At 44.9% G+C, this 21,383-nt stretch overlaps 1 protein-coding gene and 1 pseudogene across 1 annotated transcript; both read left to right on the top strand.

The window, feature by feature from the left end:
* Nucleotides 1–1,911: 1,911 nt before the first annotated feature.
* Nucleotides 1,912–4,801, top strand: LOC109775476 (putative pentatricopeptide repeat-containing protein At1g56570; annotated as a pseudogene).
* Nucleotides 4,802–18,997: 14,196 nt separating this feature from the next.
* Nucleotides 18,998–21,383, top strand: LOC109756850 (protein FAR1-RELATED SEQUENCE 5-like). Its single transcript, XM_045234168.1, has 4 exons — nucleotides 18,998–19,107; nucleotides 19,254–19,320; nucleotides 19,553–19,618; nucleotides 19,701–21,383. The coding sequence occupies exons 1-4, from the start codon at nucleotides 18,998–19,000 to the stop codon at nucleotides 21,381–21,383; spliced, it is 1,926 nt and encodes a 641-aa protein (XP_045090103.1).

The raw sequence follows: 21,383 nt of genomic DNA, 5'->3' as shown, positions 1-21,383 counted from the left end.
CAACCTTCGGTACATCAAAACATATAAACTCATAATATAACTGTCATCGTAACGTTAAGCGTGCGGACCCTACGGGTTCGAGAACTATGTAGACATGACCGAGACACCTCTCCGGTCAATAACCAATAGCGGAACCTGGATGCTCATATTGGTTCCTACATATTCTACGAAGATCTTTATCAGTCAGACCGCATAACAACATACGTTATTCCCTTTGTCATCGGTATGTTACTTGCCCGAGATTCGATCGTCGGTATCTCGATACCTAGTTCAATCTCGTTACCGGCAAGTCTCTTTACTCGTTCTGTAATACATCATCCCGCAACTAACTCATTAGTCACAATGCTTGCAAGGCTTATAATGATGTGCATTACCGAGTGGGCCCAGAGATACCTCTCCGACAATCGGAGTGACAAATCTTAATCTCAAAATACGCCAACCCAACAAGTACCTTTGGAGACACCTGTAGAGCACCTTTATAATCACCCAGTTACGTTGTGACGTTTGGTAGCACACAAAGTGTTCCTCCGGTAAACGGGAGTTGCATAATCTCAGTCATAGGAACATGTATAAGTCATGAAGAAAGCAATAGCAACATACTAAACGATCGAGTGCTAAGCTAACGGAATGGGTCAAGTCAATCACGTCATTCTCCTAATGAGGTGATCCCGTTAATCAAATGACAACTCATGTCTATGGCTAGGAAACATAACCATCTTTGATTAATTCAAGTAGAGGCATACTAGTGACACACTGTTTGTCTATGTATTCACACATGTATTATGTTTCCGGTTAATACAATTCTAGCATGAATAATAAACATTTATCATGATATAAGGAAATAAATAATACTTTATTATTGCCTCTAGGGCATATTTCCTTCAATTTATGCAAATTTAATCAAACAGCAAGTTTAAACATTTTAAACATGGATGAAAATGGCATAATGTGAAACTAGACAGAATTCTATGCATTTACATATTTAAATCATTTTAAACGATGCACCATTGGTGCGTTATTAAATGCATGATCTAGAGGGACTTTTCTGTAAAACTGGCAGCTCTCAGGATAATTAGACAAATTCGCAGCGCAGGTAAAAAAATACATGGGCCGAATCTGAGTTGTACTGGGCTGAGGGGAGTTGCTCACATTGGGTTACAGGGAACTGGGCCTGCTGCGGTGGCTCACCATGGGTTGAGGCCCAGTTGGTGGAGGCAGGCCGAGCGAGGCCGCTGGGCAAGGGCGCGGTCAACGCGAGCGCTGCTCGTGCGCTCGTTCTCCTGTTCGATGCAGGGAGCTGCGGGCGGCGCCTGGAGCAGAGCTCCGACGAGCGGGCGAAAGGGCGGCGAGGCGAGGGACTTGGGGCGTGGAGCGGCGACGGCAGGGTTGGTGCAGGAGCTCCGGTGGCTTGATCCCGTCGGAGCATCGGCGACCTGCGGAGAGGCGACCACGGCGGGGAAAATTCAGAGAAGATACAGAGAGGGAGGAAAAGAGATAGAAGGAGAGGAGAAGGGGAGAAGGACAGCGTGCGAGGGACTAGCCTGGAGGTCGCCGGCAGGGCGGGCTCACTGGCACGACGCGAGGGGGCTCGGGAGGCCCTCTCCATGGGTGCTCGGGCGAAGGAGCTCCGGTGGTGAGGCAGATCAGCAAGAGGAGACAGGCGCGCGGGGAGAGGGACTCGGGCTGCAGGAGAGGTCCGGCGGGGCAGCGCGTGGAGGAGGGCACGGGCATGGCTGAAACCCCGGTGGCGACTCCGGCGAGGTTGTTGCTGCTGATTGCTAGGACAGCAGGGGCACAAGGCCATGGGCGCTCGAACGAGGAGGCAGAAGCGGGGCGGTGCTCCAGTGGCTCAGGGACAGGAGCAGCAGCGGCATCCGGATGGGCTCAGCGGCTGGACGGGGGGAGGAGGCGATGGAGAGGACAGGGAGGCGCTGGATCGAGCGAGGTGGAGGGCGAGGGGATCTGGAGGCTGTAGGTGGCGAGCGATGGTTGGGGAGGGATGGATCCCGAGGGGGATTTGGTGAGTGGGTGGCGGCGGTAGGGGGACAAATGTCCTAGGATTTAGGGTTAGTCTCAAATTAGACTAGGAGTGGACTATATATACATCACGGATTAGGTTAGGGGCTACCTCGTCCCTCCGATCGCAATCGGACGAACGAGAAAAAAATAGGTAGGGAGTCCAAATAACCAAACGGAGATATTTTGTAGATGTAAGGGGATGATCCGGACCCAACAATAACGATAGTCCGGTTCGGGTTCGGGGAAGTTTCGGACGCGCACGCGAGAAGGGGTTTTGTGCACTATGCAGAGAGGGTCAAATGGTCGAACTACACAAGAACGGTTGGACTGAGAAAGGTCAACGGAGGCGAGGAGGGACGCGGCAACTACGAACGGATGCAAACTTTAAGAAAACATGCAGATGCAATGCTCATGATGACATGATGAAATGCAACAAACAAACAAAACACACGCCGAACACGAAAAACATGGAAGGCTTCTGGAGCGTCGGTCTCGGGGCGTCACAACCACCTCTTGGGCCGAAATGCCGTCCAGCCCGCTTGCCCGCGGCCCATTAGGTTGACAGTCGGCCCAGGTGCCAGCCGTCCCCTCTGCGGCGCAGGGGGCAGCCAATCCCCTCATCCGCGCCGCCCGCGCAGGGCCTGACAACGGCACACACGCCGCCGGCATGGCAAGCAGCGGTGGACCACCCACGCGGGGGCAGTCACCAGCCGCAGCCGCACGCGGCACAACGCCGGCCGGGGCACCAGGCGCCACCACGGGGGATAACCCGGGCGGCGCGGCGGGCCGAGGCGCGGCGGGAGCGGGAACAGCCACCACGGCCGGACGGTGCAGGGGAGGCCGGGCAGGCACGCGACCCCTACGCGACGACGGCCGTCCCCTCCGACGAGCAGGCCGGGCCGCAGCCGCCCAGGAGCGGCGGCGCCAGCGACACCGGCAACTCCACCCGACCCTCCCCCTCCTCCTCTTCTGCCAAGTCTGCCCACGACCGCGAGAGGCAGGGGGACGACCCGCGACCTCCGGCCTCCCCTATTTGTACTGCTCTACTCTAAACCATTTTGTAACAGTTCAGCGTTTGAGTAATCTGGACAAACAATGTCTTTGTTGTGGATGCTCTGTGTGTGTATGGTGTGATAAAATAAATCTATACTTCATTGTTGTAATACATGTACATTATCTTGATATTTCTAGATTCATTATGAAGTATGCTTTGGTAACACCTGTTAATTTCCAACTCAATAATAATGCCATGGTGTTACCTTTAGAACCGTGTGAATGCCTCAGACGACACCAGTGGTAAGTCTAAGATGTGGATCACTTTGGTGTTCATTTTATTTGGCACTCTTTGAGTTGCTGGCTAGTTTGGAGTTTAGTATTAGCTGATTATTTTACAATGGTAACATAATAACAGGTGACAGTACAAGTAGCAAACATGTTATTGTACCATTTTCCGTTGTTATGCCCTAGCACAATGTTAGAAGAAACACCATATGCTATGTTTGTCACTTTTTCCTATGGTATTCACATGATGGGTCCTGCCAAGCACACATTTTTTCGTGGCCCATCATCTGCTGTTTCTATAGTGCAGGTTGGCATTGAACTGAGCACATTTACATGCTCTATTGCACAACATGCATGTGCTTCTATGGCCAACTTATATATCAGACATCAGCTTTCATCTACTGTCCATAAAGAAAGCTTTCAGTGCGAACCTTGCTGCTGCCAATGCTCCGATCGATTTGTACTGCAGCTTTTTTTTAAAGTTGACTTGTACTGCAGTTGTGCACACCTTTTGGGTGCAAGGAGGCCTTTTGATGAAATTCCTCAGAAGTATTTTTAAACCTGGGATACCATGATTGCTGGGTATAACCAATGCAATCTCCTAATGGCCTTGCAACTTCTTTCTGACATTAACCTTAAGCCCAACTGCTTCACCCTGACTAGCATTGCATCTGCATGTGCTAGTATTGCAGCTCTGAGACTTGGGAGTTGGGAAGCAGGTCCATGGGGCTTTCCGAAAGTATGACAAGGACCTACAAATGAGCAATATACCCTCGTGCACATGTACTCCAATTCTGGGAGCATGACAGATGCGAAGAAGATGTTCAACATGATGAGTTGCAAAGACAAATTATCTGGACATCAATGATTGTTCCTTGATCCATGCTGGGTGCATCCTGACCATGTTGTGTTCTGGTCCTGATAAGTGCTCGCAACCATGCTGGTTTAGTAGATGAAGTATGGAACTTCTTCAGGTCAATGACATTTGAATATAATTTGCAGCCTAAGAAAGATGTTTACGTGTGTGCCATCGATCTCCTTGCTCGTGCAGGGACGCTGAGACATGCATTTGACCCTATTGATAAAATGCAATTTGCTCCTGATGAATCTTTTTGCGGAGCATTAGTTGCCTGCAAGATGCACAGGAATGTGGAGCTGGGCAGCTTGGTTGCAAGGAAGATCATCGAGGTCAGTCCTGATGGAGCAAAGAATTACGTCCTACTTGATATGCTGCAGGTAGCAAATGGGGTGAGTATGGTGTCACGAGGAGGCTACTGAGAGGCATAGGGAGCTGGAAGGTGGCTGGAGTGGGCTGGATAGATGTAACCTATATGATCTATAACTTTAACACAGCTGACAGTAGCAGCCATCAGCCCATCAAGTTAGTTTGGCAGATGAGGTATTGCAGATCTTGGCTCTACGGATGCATGGCATTGGAACTGATTTCATTCATGATGTTTTCGGAGTTACATGGTCAAGTTGTGCTTGGATGATTCATTAGTTGGAGCCATACCTGTTCAGAACCAAGCTACTCTGAACTCAATTTAAAGAATATCTGGCACAAGTGTATTTCAGCTTAAGCAAAAAATTGAAGTGCTTATAGTAAGAAACACATGGAAAGATATTGGTCAACAGTCACTTTTAAGTTTTTATGATTTCCTCATTTGCACCTGGGCAGTAAGCACAGCGGGGTCCACATTTGGCCTTCTCATTTTGCTACAAGATTCAAGTATTAATGTTGGAGCAAGAAAAGTCAAGGGCAAGGGAACTGGTTATATTTATTGAGGCCTGCTTCGGTAGACCCCCCTCCACAAACTGTATAAGGGCGGTATAGTCATTTCATCAAACCGTATACTCATACGCTTATGTGACACATACGAGACATCATACCCACTTTTTATTAAATTTCAAAAAATAGTGCAGGCACCTTGTATCGAACTCAAGACCTCTTGGTCTACGGAAGACCACATTAACCAACTAGAACAAACTAATGTTTGGCTGTTTTTACTTCTTTTTTTATTTTCTTCTACTTCAGTTCGCGGCTGGGTCGGCCCATTGTTGAATCGGTACTATTATTACTATTTCTTTTTCGTTTTTTCTATTCGTCTTTTTTCATTTTTGTTTCTTTTTTATTTTCTAAAAATTCTCACACTTATTTTTTTTATTTTAAAAATCGCTTTTTAAAATTTTGTTCATAAAGTACTGTAGCGACCAGACCTCAAATAGTCTGTGCTGCTGTGCACCAGTGTCATCCCTGGATCAGTAATGCTGACACGCACAGTACAAATGGAGAATTTATAACATAGTAGCAATCACACATTTATTACATCGAATATCTCCAAAGAGAATAAGTATGATAAATATGGCTTAAGGCCATCTAACAACGATAACAGCGGAAGACTTGGAAGATAAGTGAGTCCATCAACTCCAACGGCATCACTGAGTATAAGACCACGACCTAAGCACCTTACTCGTCGTCTGAAAAGTCTGCAACATGAAACGTTGCAGCCCGAAAACGGGTCAGCACATGGAATATGCTGGCAAAATAACACATAGAGAATAATGATCAAGATAATGCTATACTACATGCATATATGGCTGGTGGAAAGCTCTATGGTTAAAGTTTTTGCGAAAAGCCAATTTTTCCCTACTGCAAAGGAATAAATTTTATTTAACTATCATGGTGGTTGTTAAACATTGAGATGGTTGACAGCATCTCAATCCCAATTAAAAATCATCATTAACCCAACCAAATTAATTAAAAGTAACATGATGAGATTCACATGATAATCCAAGTCTTTACACTCTGCAGAGGTTTGCGCATTTTTCCCCACAAGACTCGATCGCCTCTACTTGATTCTCGCACTACAAGGTGTTCGAGAAACGGATGATCGAGACACAGTCTTTCAGAAGTGTTTGCACCTTACGTATGGGTAGACAGTTACACCTACTTTCCCCTACATCTGCTAGTCTACCACTGTAAGAGTTCACACAACTTAGTCAACTATGCTAGAGCCCATAATAGCTTGTGGCTGCACACGGAAGTTTCTAGCATGAATAATCTCATGATCCCTTTGAGCCTGGGTGGCGGTCCAAAAGAAAAACAGGCAATCCTGGAATACCCAGGTACCTCAATCCACCCAGATGTGAGTTTTAGTTGCCACTTTAAGTAAACCATTAATTAACAATCTCACATCTGTCATGGAAATCTCTCAAACCCAATCCACATCTACGAGCATAGCATGGCGATATAATAGCAACGTAGAAGTAACTCCCAAGGGTTTGATAATAAAACAGGTAATAGGTACTACCTCAACTACTCCCCAATACCCATAATTTAATTAGATCCTAACCATGCAGTGTTTGAGGATTGATCTAATGCAATAAAAACTGGGTATGGAAAGGTATGATCAAAGTGTTACTTGCCTTGCTGATGATCCGCGAAACCTAGCGATTCGAAGTAACAAGCGGCGCACTCCGGGTATTCTATCGCAAACAAACAAGCAAACAATAAGTACGCATCTAATGCACAGGTAAAACTTGAATGAAAGATCCAACCAGAAAGTTGAACTTAAGAACTCCGGTTTGCAAAAAGAATCAACTCGAACGAAGCAACGAAAGTCAAACGGCGAAAGAAACAAGCTTCGTTTACTAATCTGGATCTAGGTCAAATTTTACAGTAGCAAAAACTTGTTTGAGTAGGTTAAACGGAAAGAGAATTTCGAGACGAAACTCTAGGCGCTTGAATCGCCTGATTCCGATAAACGAGCGAAAAGTTAAACAGAAACGAAGATCCGATCACAAATCGAGATCTGAGAAATCGCGGAAAAATCTGACGAAAAAGAAAAACTGACGAACGGTTAAAGAACGGTCGTTCGTTAACAGAGAAAATCCAACGAACGCGTTCGTTAAAACGAACGGGTCGGTGAACGTTCACAAAATAATAAAACCGAAGAAATAAACCGATCTAGGGTTTTTTTTAAATGAACGTTTTTTTTTAAAAAACCGGCAAACGACGGCGAGTCAGCACCTCGTCGGAAACGGAGCTCCGGCGGGGGCTCGGCTGGGCTCCGGCGGGGGCTCGGCGAGGGGCGGCGAGGGCGGCGGGGCTCGGGCGGGCTTGGGGTGGCGAGGGGCGGCTCCGGCGGCGGGGCTCGGGCTTCCGGCGGCGGCGGCTTGGGCGGGGCTCGGGGTGGCGAGGGAGGGGGCGGTGGCGGGGTATATAAGGAGGGGGGCGGCCTGCCTTGGAGGAGGGGGCAAGGCGGCGGGGCTCCGGCGGAATCCGAGCCGGACACGGGCGCGGCGGCGCTGCGTGCTCGCGGAGGAGACGGGCGGCTGGGCCGGCCGCTCGGCGGGGCCTCGGCCCGGTCGGGCGCGGCGCGTGTTTTTTTTTAAACATTCCGCCGAAAAGAATTCATAGAAAAATAAATAAAAATCAAAAAAATATAAAACAAATTTTCCCCGTCTAGTTAAAATAATTAGAACAGGGTGAACATTTTTTTGAAACAAAAATGCAGTTTCGAAAAGGTGATTTTTTTTTAATGCGATTAAAATTGCAAATAAAATCCGGATAAAATCCAATATATGATTTTAATATTTTTCCTCCAATATTTCAATTATTTTGGAGAAGTCATATTTTCTCCTCTCATTTATTTTTAACTGAAATATTTTTCCGGAGAGAAAATAATTAAAACCAAAATCCTCGTTTTATTATTTGATAAAATCAAATATGAAAAAATCGAGAAAATCCCCAACTCTCTCCGAGGGTCCTTGAGTTGCTTAAGATTTATCGAGGATTTGTCAAAATGCAAGAAGAATATGCTATGCATTGTATGATCTATGTATAACATTCCAAATTGAAAATTTGGGATGTTAAAAACCTACCCCCCTTAAGATGAATCTCGCCCTCGAGATTCGGGTTGGCTAGAAAACAGGTGAGAGTGGTCCTTCCGTAGATCTTCCTCTCGCTCCCAGGTGGCTTCATCCTTCGTGTGGTGACTCCACTGGACTTTGCAAAACTTGATAACCTTACTGCGGGTAACTCGGCTGGCATACTCGAGAATCTTAACTGGTTTCTCCTCATAGGTCAAATCACTTTCCAGCTGAATCGCTTCCAGCGGCACAGTATCTCTCAGTGGTATCTCGGCCATCTCTGCGTGGCACTTCTTCAACTGTGAAACGTGGAATACATCATGAACTCCAGACAATCCTTCAGGCAATTCCAGCTTGTAGGCAACTTCTCCCATACGTTCCAAAACTCTGTATGGTCCGATAAAACGGGGCGCTAACTTTCCCTTAACTCCAAAGCACTCCTCGAAGTGGTGATACTCGAAGATACACTCTGTCTCCGACTTCGTGGACTGTCTCCTTTCATTTAGAATCCGCATAACTCTTCTATCTGGACTGGGCTACCTTGAGCCTGTCGCGAATCAACCTCACTTTCTGTTCAGACTCCTTAATCAAATCTGGTCCAAACAACTGACGGTCTCCAACTTCGTCCCATAACAACGGTGTTCTACACCTTCTTCCGTACAAAGCTTCGAAAGGGGCCATCTTCAAACTGGTTTGATAACTGTTGTTGTAAGAAAACTCTTCATATGGCAAATTGTCGTCCCAACTAGATCCATAATCTAGTGCACAAGCTCTCAACATGTCCTCCAAAATCTGATTGACTCTCTTGGTCTGTCCATCTGTCTGTGGGTGAAAGGCTGTACTAAATTCTAGCCTGGTTCCCAATGTTTCATGTAACTGCTTCCAAAACTTCGAGGTAAACTGGGTTCCTCTGTCTGATACAATGGTCCTCGGAACTCCATGCAAACATACGATCCTGGTCATGTATATCTTTGCCAACTTAGCACTGGTGTAAGTGGTCTTCACTGGGATGAAATGAGCTACTTTCGTCAAACGGTCGACTACAACCCATATTGAGTCATAGCCTGAACGAGTCCTGGGCAATCCCGTGATAAAATCCATGCCTATTTTATCCCACTTCCATTCGGGTATCGGCAATGGTTGTAGCAATCCTGCTGGCTTCTGATGCTCTGCCCTCACTCGCTGACATACATCACAAACTGCTACATATTCCGCAATATCCTTCTTCATTCCGGTCCACCAGAAGGTATTTTTCAGATCCAAATACATCTTGGTATTCCCTGGGTGAATCGAATACGGTGAATCATGGGCCTCTTGCAAAATCAACTTCCTGATCTCCGGATCATTTGGCACATAAACGCGGTCCTCAAACCATAAGGTATCGTGCTCATCCTCACGAAATCCCTTGGCTTTTCCTTTGCTCATCTTCTCCTTTATCTCGTCAATCTCCTTGTCTATCCTCTGGGCTTCTCTGATCCTTTCCATCAAGGTAGACTGAATCTCCAGTGTCGCTAGATAGCCTCTTGGGACTATCTCCAAACATAGCTCGCGAAGGTCCTCTGCTAACTCCTGAGGTAACTCTCCTGTCATGAGGGTGTTGACATGACTCTTGCGGCTCAACGCGTCTGCTACTACGTTAGCCTTTCCTGGGTGATAATGCAATCTCATATCGTAGTCCTTAATAAGCTCCAACCATCTCCTCTGTCTGAGATTCAACTCCTTCTGCGTGAAAATATACTTCAAACTCTTGTGATCCGTGTACACCTCACAATGGTTTCCGATGAGAAAATGTCTCCATGTCTTCAACGCAAGCACCACGGCTGCTAACTCCAAATCATGCGTAGCATAATTCTTCTCATGGGGTTTAAGTTGTCGTGAAGCATATGACACAACTCTTCCTTCCTGCATAAGCACTGCTCCAAGTCCTCGGCGAGAAGCGTCGCAATAAACTTCATAATCCTTGCGTTGATCTGGCAGAATCAACACTGGTGATGTAACCAATCGTTTCTTCAACTCTTGGAAACTAGCTTCACATTCCTTAGTCCAATTGAACTTGGTGTCCTTCTTTAATAGCTCAGTCATGGGCTTAGCAATCTTCGAGAAATTCTCGATGAACCTCCGGTAGTATCCTGCAAGTCCAAGAAAACTCCGGATCTCTCCAACTGACGTGGGTGATTCCCAACTTGTCACTGTGTCAACTTTGGCAGGGTCTACTGCTACTCCTTCTCCAGAAATAACATGTCCGAGGAATCCAATTTCCTTCAGCCAAAATTCACATTTGCTGAACTTGGCATATAACTGATGTTCTCTGAGCTTCTCAAGTACCAATCGCAAATGCTCCTCATGCTCTTCCTCATTCTCGGAAAAGACTAAAATGTCGTCAATGAACATCACGACGAACTTATCCAAAAACTCCATAAACACTTTGTTCATCAGGTTCATGAAATAGGCAGGTGCGTTAGTCAGTCCGAATGACATAACGGTATACTCATACAGTCCATACCTGGTGGTAAAAGCCGTCTTAGGTATATCCTGCTCTCGAATCATTAACTGATGGTATCCTGATCGTAGATCGATCTTGGAAAATACTTTAGCTCCTTGTAGACGGTCAAACAAATCATTGATCATCGGCAGTGGGTACTTGTTTTTGATGGTCACTTCATTCAATCCACGATAATCAACAACCATCCTCAACGATCCATCTTTCTTCTCCACTAGAAGTACTGGTGATCCCCAAGGTGACGAACTTGGGCGAATATAGCCTTTATCCAGTAACTCCTTGATCTGCTTCTTAATTTCCTCCAAATCCTTTGCGGGCATCCTGTACGGCCTCTTAGATATTGGCCCTGTGCCTGGCAAAAGTTCAATCAAAAACTCAATGTCTCTATATGGTGGCATGCCTGGCAACTCTTCTGGAAATACATCCGGGTAATCCTTCACCACTGGTACTTCCTCCTGTACAACTCCTGTTAAGGAATTCACTTGAGTCCTCTTCGACATATGCCGGGATACATACTTGATCCTTTTCCCTTCTGGGGTGGTAAGCAAAATCGACTTACTGGCGCAATCGATGTTTCCTCCATACATCGATAGCCAGTCCATTCCCAAAATCACACCCAAACCTTGCGACTCCAAAATTATTAGGTCTGAGGGGAAAACATGCCTACCAATGGCCAATGGCATCTGAAAACATCCTTGGCTTGCCATATACTCTGCTCCTGGTGAGGTTACTAACATAGGTGTTCTGAGAACTTTGGTGGGCAACTTAAACTTATCCACAAATCCCCTTGATATGTATGAATGCGATGCACCAGGATCGAAAAGAACGATTGCAGTAAATGACTTGACCAAAAACTTACCTATTACTGCATCAGGCTGTGCTTCAACCTCCTCCACGCTCACGTGGTTCACATGTCCTTTGTTGAACGGGTTCGGCTTCTTCCCAGAGCTTCCATTGCCATTTCCATTCTGGGCTTCAGGACATTCATTGGCATAATGTCCAGTCTTCTGGCACTTAAAGCAAGTGACTTGGCTCAGGTCCCTCTTGGCTGGGGTAGATGGGTTGGTGCGGTTCTGTCCGTTGCTTCCTCCATTCCCATTACCATTTTTAGAGCCATTATGGTTGTGCGAACTACCTCCTCCATGGGTATGCTGAAACTGTCCTCCCGGTTTCGGGGCAAATCGTGGATTCTGCTGAGCTCCAGAATTATACTTCCCTTGTCCATACTTCCTCTTACGGTTTTCAATCTGCTGCTGCTTCCCTTCAATCATGAGAGCTCTATCTACCAATTCCTGGTAGTTGTTGAAGGTTGCTACCATCAACTGCATACTCAGTTCATCATTCAGTCCTTCCAAAAACTTCTCCTGCTTGGCTGCATCTGTAGCAACGTCATCTGGTGCATAACGTGCTAACTTACTGAAATCCTCCACATACTGGCCTACGATGCGTCCTCCTTGGCGTAGGTTGCGAAACTCACGCTTCTTCATAGCCATAGCTCCTGCTGAAACATGAGCTGTACGGAAAGCTTGCTGAAACTGGTCCCATGTGACAGTGTCGATAGGGTGTGTGGCTGTGTAATTCTCCCACCATGATGCTGCGGGTCCATCAAGCTGATGTGCGGCAAAACGCACTCTTTCCGCATCTGTGCATCCTGCAGTGGTCAACTCCCTTCCAACTTTGCGGAGCCAATCATCTGCAACAATCGGCTCGGTGCTACTGGAAAACACCGGCGGGTTTAGCCTCAAGAAACGGGCTAAGTGATCAACAGGTGGTGGTGGCGGTGGGTTGTTGTTGTTGTTGTTGTTGTTGTTGCCTTGGTTCTGCACTAACACTTGCATCAGGGCATTCTGTTGCTGAATCAACTGGGTGATCTCCGGTGGGAAAACAAATCCGGTGTCGCGTCTCGGAGGCATCTGATGGGTTAGAAAAGATGAGAGTTAAGAATAGAATGAGGTCTAGAGAGAAAACACTACCCATATGCTCATGAGACAAATACAATCAATATCACTCAATCAATTCAAACAAGGCATACAATCGATCTAACTAGCATTGCAAAGTGCTCGAACTATACATTAAATGGGGGAAAACTACTACTGATATGGTGGTCTACTAGAAATTCTAATCAGTTGAAGACTCCATGATGTCTGCTCCAGCTTCATCAACAAAGTCATCTTCACTTGGTTCCGAGTCGGTGTCGTCGATGATGATGTAGTTATCCGGGCAAGTGCATTCGTGATCTTTTGCTTTTGGCACTGGATTTCCCATGAATACTCCAATCTTCTTCTCCAGGTCGTCATTCTTCCCTACTAGTGCGACGATTTCCTCCAAATAATCCTCGCGTGTAGCCTTGAGTTCTTCCTCCAGCTCCTTGATCTTCGTCAATGCCTTCTTCAGTTCTTCCTTGTCTGAGCACATCTGGTTCTCCTGGCGACGAATGTGTTGGTTTTGCTCCTGGATGAAAGCTGCAATTGATCCATCCTTCTTGGTTCTGATCATCTCCCATTGCTCGTCTCGGCGTCCACAAATCTGATAAATAGTATCCTTAAGCTCCCTGTGGTAGACTTCTCCAATGCGTCCCATAGCGATGTGGGCGGCCATACTCTTCCCTAAACTCCAGGTTGGTGCTTCGAAAACCAATCTTATGGGTTCAGTAACTGGCACAAACGTCCTTCCTGGAATGTGAACTTGAATCTTCCAGCTCTCCTCTTCGGGTAATGTGGAGTTGTAGGTTCCGGTGATGCTTGGTATTCCTATGTTCAAGTACTTAGTGACTTCCTTCAAGTGTCGTCCAAAAGGCGTGTCTTCATCAGGTTGCATGAACTTGCTCCTTGTATCCGCCATTCCTAAAAGAGTAGAAAGTGGAGAGGGGTCAGAAATGAGAAGGGAGAAGCTTTCTAGGGCTTAAGCTTAGTTGTCGTGTCCTACAGTCAGTGTGTGCTCTGATACCACCTTTGTAGCGACCAGACCTCAAATAGTCTGTGCTGCTGTGCACCAGTGTCATCCCTGGATCAGTAATGCTGACACGCACAGTACAAATGGAGGATTTATAACAGAGTAGCAATCACACACTTATTACATCGAATATCTCCAAAGAGAATAAGTATGATAAATATGGCTTAAGGCCATCTAACAACGATAACAGCGGAAGACTTGGAAGATAAGTGAGTCCATCAACTCCAACGGCATCACTGAGTATAAGACCACGACCTAAGCACCTTACTCGTCGTCTGAAAAGTCTGCAACATGAAACGTTGCAGCCCGAAAACGGGTCAGCACATGGAATATGCTGGCAAAATAATACATAGAGAATAATGATCAATATAATGCTATACTACATGCATATATGGCTGGTGGAAAACTCTATGGTTAAAGTTTTTGCGAAAAGCCAATTTTTCCCTACTGCAAAGGAATAAATTTTATTTAACTATCACGGTGGTTGTTAAACATTGAGATGGTTGACAGCATCTCAATCCCAATTAAAAATCATCATTAACCCAACCAAATTAATTAAAAGTAACATGATGAGATTCACATGATAATCCAAGTACTAGATACTCAAGTTGTCCATAACCGGGGACACGGCTAACCATGATTAGTTTGTACACTCTGCAGAGGTTTGCGCACTTTTCCCCACAAGACTCGATCGCCTCTACTTGATTCTCGCACTACAAGGTGTTCGAGAAACGGATGATCGAGACACAGTCTTTCAGAAGTGTTTGCACCTTACGTATGGGTAGACAGTTACACCTACTTTCCCCTACATCTGCTAGTCTACCATTGTAAGAGTTCACACAACTTAGTCAACTATGCTAGAGCCCATAATAGCTTGTGGCTGCACACGGAAGTTTCTAGCATGAATAATCTCATGATCCCTTTGAGCCTGGGTGGCGGTCCAAAAGAAAAACAGGCAATCCTGGAATACCCAGGTACCTCAATCCACCCAGATGTGAGTTTTAGTTGCCACCTTAAGTAAACCATTAATTAACAATCTCACATCTGTCATGGAAATCTCTCAAACCCAATCCACGTCTACGAGCATAGCATGGCGATATAATAGCAACGTAGAAGTAACTCCCAAGGGTTTGATAATAAAACAGGTAATAGGTACTACCTCAACTACTCCCCAATACCCACAATTTAATTAGATCCTAACCATGCAGTGTTTGAGGATTGATCTAATGCAATAAAAACTGGGTATGGAAAGGTATGATCAAAGTGTTACTTGCCTTGCTGATGATCTGCGAAACCTAGCGATTCGAAGTAACAAGCGGCGCACTCCAGGTATTCTATCGCAAACAAACAAGCAGACAATAAGTACTCATCTAATGCACAGGTAAAACTCGAATGAAAGATCCAACCAGAAAGTTCAACTTAAGAACTCCGGTTTGCAAAAAGAATCAACTCGAACGAAGCAACGAAAGTCAAACGGCGAAAGAAACAAGCTTCGTTTACTAATCTGGATCTAGGTCAAATTTTACAGTAGCAAAAACTTGTTTGAGTAGGTTAAACGGAAAGAGAATTTCGAGACGAAACTCTAGGCGCTTGAATCGCCTGATTCCGATAAACGAGCGAAAAGTTAAACAGAAACGAAGATCCGATCACAAATCGAGATCTGAGAAATCGCGGAAAAATCTGACGAAAAAGAAAAACTGACGAACGGTTAAAGAACGGTCGTTCGTTAACAGAGAAAATCCAACGAACGCGTTCGTTAAAACGAACTGGTCGGTGAACGTTCACAAAATAATAAAACCGAAGAAATAAACCGATCTAGGGTTTTTTTTTTTAAAAACGAACGGTTTTTAAAAAAAACGGCAAACGACGGCGAGTCGGTACCTCGTCGGAAACGGAGCTCCGGCGGGGGCTCGGCTGGGTTCCGGCGGGGGCTCGGCGAGGGGCGGCGAGGGCGGCGGGGCTCGGGCGGGCTTGGGGTGGCGAGGGGCGGCTCCGGCGGCGGCGAAGGTGACGAGCGGCGGGGCTCGGGCTTCCGGCGGCGGCGGCTTGGGCGGGGCTCGGGGTGGCGAGGGAGGGGGCGGCGGGGGGGTATATAAGGAGGGGGCGGCCTGCCTTGGAGGAGGGGGCAAGGCGGCGGGGCTCTGGCGGAGTCCGAGCCGGACACAGGCGCTGCGGCGCTGCGTGCTCGCGGAGGAGACGCGCGGCTGGGCCGGCCGCGCGGCTGGGCCTCGGCCCGGTCGGGCGCTGCGCGTGTTTTTTTTAAACATTCCGCCGAAAAGAATTCATAGAAAAATAAATAAAAATCAAAAAATATAAAACAAATTTTCCCCGTCTAGTTAAAATAATTAGAACAGGGTGAACATTTTTTTGACACAAAAATGCAGTATTGAAAACGTGCAATTTTTTAATGCAATTAAAATTGCAAATAAAATCCGGATAAAATCCAATATATGATTTTAATATTTTTCCTCCAATATTTCAATTGTTTTGAAGAAGTCATATTTTCTCCTCTCATTTATTTTTAACTGAAATATCTTTCCGGAGAGAAAATAATTAAAACCAAAATCCTCGTTTTATTATTTTATAAAATCAAATATGAAAAAATCGAGAAAATCCCCAACTCTCTCCGAGGGTCCTTGCGTTGCTTAGGATTTATCGAGGATTTGTCAAAATGCAAGAAGAATATGCTATGCATTGTATGATCTATGTATAACATTCCAAATTGAAAATTTGGGATGTTACAAGTATAGATATTCGCATTTCAAGAGAATTTTACAGATATGTCAAAAAATTGTTTGTTTAAATAGAAAATGCTCACATCAATATGATTAAATTTCTGAACATCTATTAAATAGATAAATTGTTCGTTTAAACAAAAATGTTTGTTTATTGTTCTTTTAAATAGGAATATGCTCACATAAAAGAATCGGACACTTTTAAAATTTCTGAGCATCTATTAAATAGAAAAAGGAAAATGAAACTAAATCATTCAACGACCGGTTTACTGTTCTTTTTTGTTTCTTTTCATTCTTGTTGTTTTTCGTTTTTCGTTCTTCATTCTTTTTCTTTCAAAAAATGCCCACATCAATAAAATTGACCCAATTTTTTTCCCACACACTAGTATCACCATGTCAAGCATCCATGATAAGTTTCATTGAATTCTGACCTTTTATACATTTTCTAGGGTTTTCCTTGTGAAAAAAAACCCTAAAACACTAGCCGAACGTGACACAACGAGCGTTCGGTGTCCAAATTTCTTCAAATTTTTTATGGAGGCCTGCCATGAGCATGCTCACATGCTGGCAAAAATTGGTGTTATTTCATGCATGGCAAGAAGCACACCATGTTCAAAGGTGGTGGTTTGAGTAGGCCGGTAGGGCAAGTCTGGTTGAACTTTTATTTCACACCAATAAAATGAAACCAATTTTCTTCGAAACACTAACATCACCATGCAAAGCATCCATGATAAATTTCATTGAGTTCTGACTTTTTATGCATTTACTAAGGTTTTCCCGTGAAAAAAAATCCTAAAATACTAACCGAACGTGACACAATGTGTGTTAGGTGTCCGAATTCCTTCAAATTTTGCATGAAGGCCAACCATGTGCATGGCCACATACTGACAAGTTTTGGTGTCATTTCGTGCATGGCAAGAAGCATATCATGTTCAAAGGTGATGGTTCGGGTAGGCTGGTTGGATGCACTTTTTCACATCAATAAAATGGACTCGAATTTGTTCCACACACTAGTATCACCATGCCAAGCATCCAAGATGAATTTCAAAGAACACTCATTAAGAAAGAGGAGTGAGTTTAATTACAACTTGATTATTGACCTTTAGATAATTTTTAAAATAAATAATTAGGAATTCAAGAAAGTTCACAAAAAAATTTAAAAAGTTCACTGGATTTTAAGAAAGCTCATTGATCAGAAAAAGTAAAACAAGACTTCATCAATTTTCGGAAAAGTTCACAAATTAGAAAAAAAGTTTATCAATTTTGAAAAAAAGTTCATTGATTTTTAAAATCAAATTCATCATTTTTATAAAAAGTTCAATATTTTTTTAAAAAAATCACTGATTTGAGAAATAGTTCAGGAATTTGGGAAAAAAACTTCACCATTTTTGGAGAAAAAAGTTCACCCACTTTGAAGAAAAATTCACGAATTTAAATATCTTTACGCATTTAAGAAAGAAAAGGGAAACAAATAAAGAAAAGAAAAAATAAAGAGGAAAAGAAAACCAAACAGGATATAGTGCGCTTTTCCTGTGTTCTATTTTTAGTCAAAACAATATATCTACCACAAGTTGTTCGGTTGCCTAGTTGGTTATTGCGCTTGTGCTAATTGTTGCTGGAGTGCGGTTTGAATCCTCTGCGGCACAGACTTATTTTTGCTGTTTTAGAAAATAAAAAAACATGATGCATGGGCCGGTCCATCGCGGGAGGATGTGCGCGTTCATTCATGGACTAAAAAAAATGTTTAGCGTATATGTACGGCGAAGAATTTATAAATATGACTATCATGCCCCTTTCTATGAAGAGGTATAGGCTAATCTGAGCCGTCCTTGTGTTTAGAGGGGGTCTACCGAAACAGAAGTGATATTTATTTACTGAACTTATTCAGGTTATCCTGAAGTGGCATCGGAATTGATATCAGCTGTATCATCAATATTGGTTGATTGCTTTGATAGTTATATTAATCAGTATAAGCTGGAAGAAAGCAGCACTTGTTCCATTGCCACACTTCTCAAATGGCTGGTGGTCGCATGGATACTGCGGCGATGCGTTGTTCAGTAAGTATGGTTGCTCTAGCAACATTCTGAATTTGAAGTCCCATTTTTTCCATACATATGTAAATGTTCTCTGTGTTTAGCACTACTCTTCTAGGCTGTTTAAAATGCTCTCATCACTTAATCATATTATAATTCTGGGCAGAGCCCTGCTTCGGTACACACACACCCCCTCTTAACGTATAAGGGCATTTTGGGCATACGGTGCTTAACGTATCCCGCGCCGTATGCGGCGTGCCCATACAGGTAGAGCCGAGGGCACGGCTCGAGCCGATACGACCGGCTCGCATCTACCCCCTCCCGTCGCGCGAAAAAAACCCACAACCTGCGTTGATCACGCGGCCCATTCCAACGTCGCCCCGCCCCGCCGATCACTGCCCTTACCCGCCAATCGCCGCCTTTCCCCGCCGATCTAACCGTGATCACGCTGCCAATTCCAACGTCTCCCCGTCCGGCCGATCGCCACCTTTCCCCGCTGATCGCCGACCATTCTCCCCGTCTTCACCCGGGATCTGGCCGCCGCGGACGTTGTTGGAGTCGCCCGCCGTACGTGATCTGGCCTCCGTGCAGGTCGTCGCGGTGACATGGCCTACGTGGACGCCGTCGCCGCCCGCAACTTCGTGATCAACCTCTCCGGGAACGTCCTCGCCGTCCACAGCCAGGCCAGGCCGGCCGAAGTGCACGTACCTGCCGTGTAAGCCGTCTAGTTTGTCAAAAAAATTGTACCTGTAAATAATTATCTGCAATCACTTGTTAGATATGAAGTACTCATCGGTATGACCGTAGTACATTTAATTTGATTTAAAATTGATAGATCAATTTTTATTTATAATGTTGCAGTGTTGGTAGTGAGGTCATTCTTCAATGGATAAAGATACTGGATTTACGGATCTGTTTTTGGATACGAGTGAGTGGGATGGTAGCGATAGTGTTGATCGTACGAATGGTAATGAAAGTAAAAATGATGATGATAGCAGCGACAATGAATTCTGGTCGTCGTACAATAATTTACATGAGGAAGATTTTCAAAAGAAAGAGGAGGGTGCTTGTAGTGAAAACGTAAGCGACGTGTACATTCATTTCGTCGGATGAAGATCCATATGGGTACTTACGTGTGCATATGATTTTTTCATGTGCAGGGGGATATTGACGTCCAGAACAAGGAAAATCATGGTGTTGAATCTTTCGCGGATAACATAAGCCAGGTTCGGTCCAAAATTTAAGATGTCATACAATAATAAAAACTTGTTAACGACAACTTACACTTGCTTATGTGGAATATTGTAGGCTAACTTCGATGGTTGGAGTGGTGATGATGGCTATGAGCATGATGATGGAGCTAATATGGACATTGAGGAGGCTGAAATCCAGCAACGTGCGCTGGAGACACAGTTGAAGGTTATGGGTATGACATTTGCATCACAATGGGAGGCTTACATGTTCTATAATAACTATGCCAAAGACCGTGGATTCAGTATCAGAAAAGATAAGGTGAAACGAGTAAAAGGACTTTCAACCACTATTCGGTATAGGCGATACGTTTGCTCAAGGGCAGGAAAACGTCTCAGTAAATTTTTAAACCCGGAGGGCCGTACCCACAGGCTAAGACCTGAGACTCGTTGCGAGTGTGGCGCACATTTAGTCGTGAAGTTGGACAAAGGACGTGGAGTTTGGTTCGTGGCAGCTTTTATGGATGATCACAACCATTTGTTGGCTAGAGCAGATGAGTTGGTATTTCTGCGGCCACATCGAGTGATGGGAGATCACCAGATAGCTGAGATCTTGGCGATGGAAGGAGCTGGGATCAGAAAGCATATCATCGTCGACAACTTCATTAGCAGGCATGGCTCGTATGATAAGTGTGGGTTTCTGAGACGAGACGTCTACAACCTATGTTGCCGAGAAAAAATGAAGTTGATTGCGAAGGGTGATGCTAACACGGCAATCGGGATTATGAGGAGCAGAAAGGAGAAGGATCCAGACTTTTTCTTTGAGTACGTGCTCGATAAGGAGGGCCGTTTGAAGAGCATGTTCTGGTGCGATGCACAGTCGCGGAGGGACTATCAGTTGTATGGAGATGTGACTGTGTTTGATAGCACGTATAAGATGAACAGATATGGTATGCCGTTCATCCCCTTTGTTGGTGTAAATAATCACCGTTGCACCACAGTTTTTGGTTGTGCCATTGTGTCCGACGAGACCGAAGCGACGTACGTGTGGCTGCTCCAGACATTCCTGAAGGCTAATTGTCAGAAGAAGCCAAGGTCAATCATCATAGATGGAGACGCTGCAATGATACGAGCTATTCGGTTGGTTTTGGTTGATGTGTTGCACCGTCTCTGCTCATGGCACGTGGAAAAAAATATGCAGAAGCACCTTAATTACAAATCGCTAAATGAGTTCAGGGCACTCTTGTACTACTCCACCTCTCCAACCAACTTTGAGGCGAGATGGCACGCTTTTGTCTGTAAATGGAAGACTGATAAAACAGAAGAGTGGCTGCGTAGGATGTACAGGAAGAGGAGTCTGTGGGCAGCATCATATCTGTCAGATGGTTTTTTTCTAGGTATGCGCAGTAATCAGAGGAGTGAAAGCCTTAACTCTTGTCTTCACCTTCACCTGGACGGCGGTATGACTATTGTTGATCTAGTTGTGCATTATGAGAATTGCATAGTTCGACTACGTGAGAACGAGGCGCATGATGACTGTGTTTCAAATCAGTCATTGCCATCATCAGTCACAGAATATAAGGACATTGAGAAGCATCCTGCCGAAGTATTCACTCATTCCAATTTTTATATTCTCCAACAAAATCTGAAGAAGATGGGAGAGCTTGAGATTTTTGAGACGCTAGTGGGAGTTGACTGCCACACCTTCATCGTGACATGGAGAAATAACCACAAATTTCAGTTCAGCGTGAATTATCAAGCTGAAAACTCTGAGAATACGATAGACTGCAGTTGTGGATGA

The sequence above is a fragment of the Aegilops tauschii genome, chromosome 3 (genome assembly GCF_002575655.3).
Source record: "Aegilops tauschii subsp. strangulata cultivar AL8/78 chromosome 3, Aet v6.0, whole genome shotgun sequence".
In the NCBI taxonomy this organism is placed as follows: domain Eukaryota; kingdom Viridiplantae; phylum Streptophyta; class Magnoliopsida; order Poales; family Poaceae; genus Aegilops; species Aegilops tauschii.
This window is presented reverse-complemented; position numbering and strand designations above follow the sequence as displayed.

Excerpts from the sequence above, each read along its gene's own strand:
- LOC109756850 (XM_045234168.1), top strand. The coding sequence starts at position 18,998 with ATGGCCTACGTGGACGCCGTCGCCGCCCGCAACTTCGTGATCAACCTC. Across the intron at positions 19,108-19,253 it reads GAAGTGCACGTACCTGCCGT|TGTTGGTAGTGAGGTCATTC; the intron begins GTAAGCCGTCTA and ends ATAATGTTGCAG. Across the intron at positions 19,619-19,700 it reads TCGCGGATAACATAAGCCAG|GCTAACTTCGATGGTTGGAG; the intron begins GTTCGGTCCAAA and ends GGAATATTGTAG.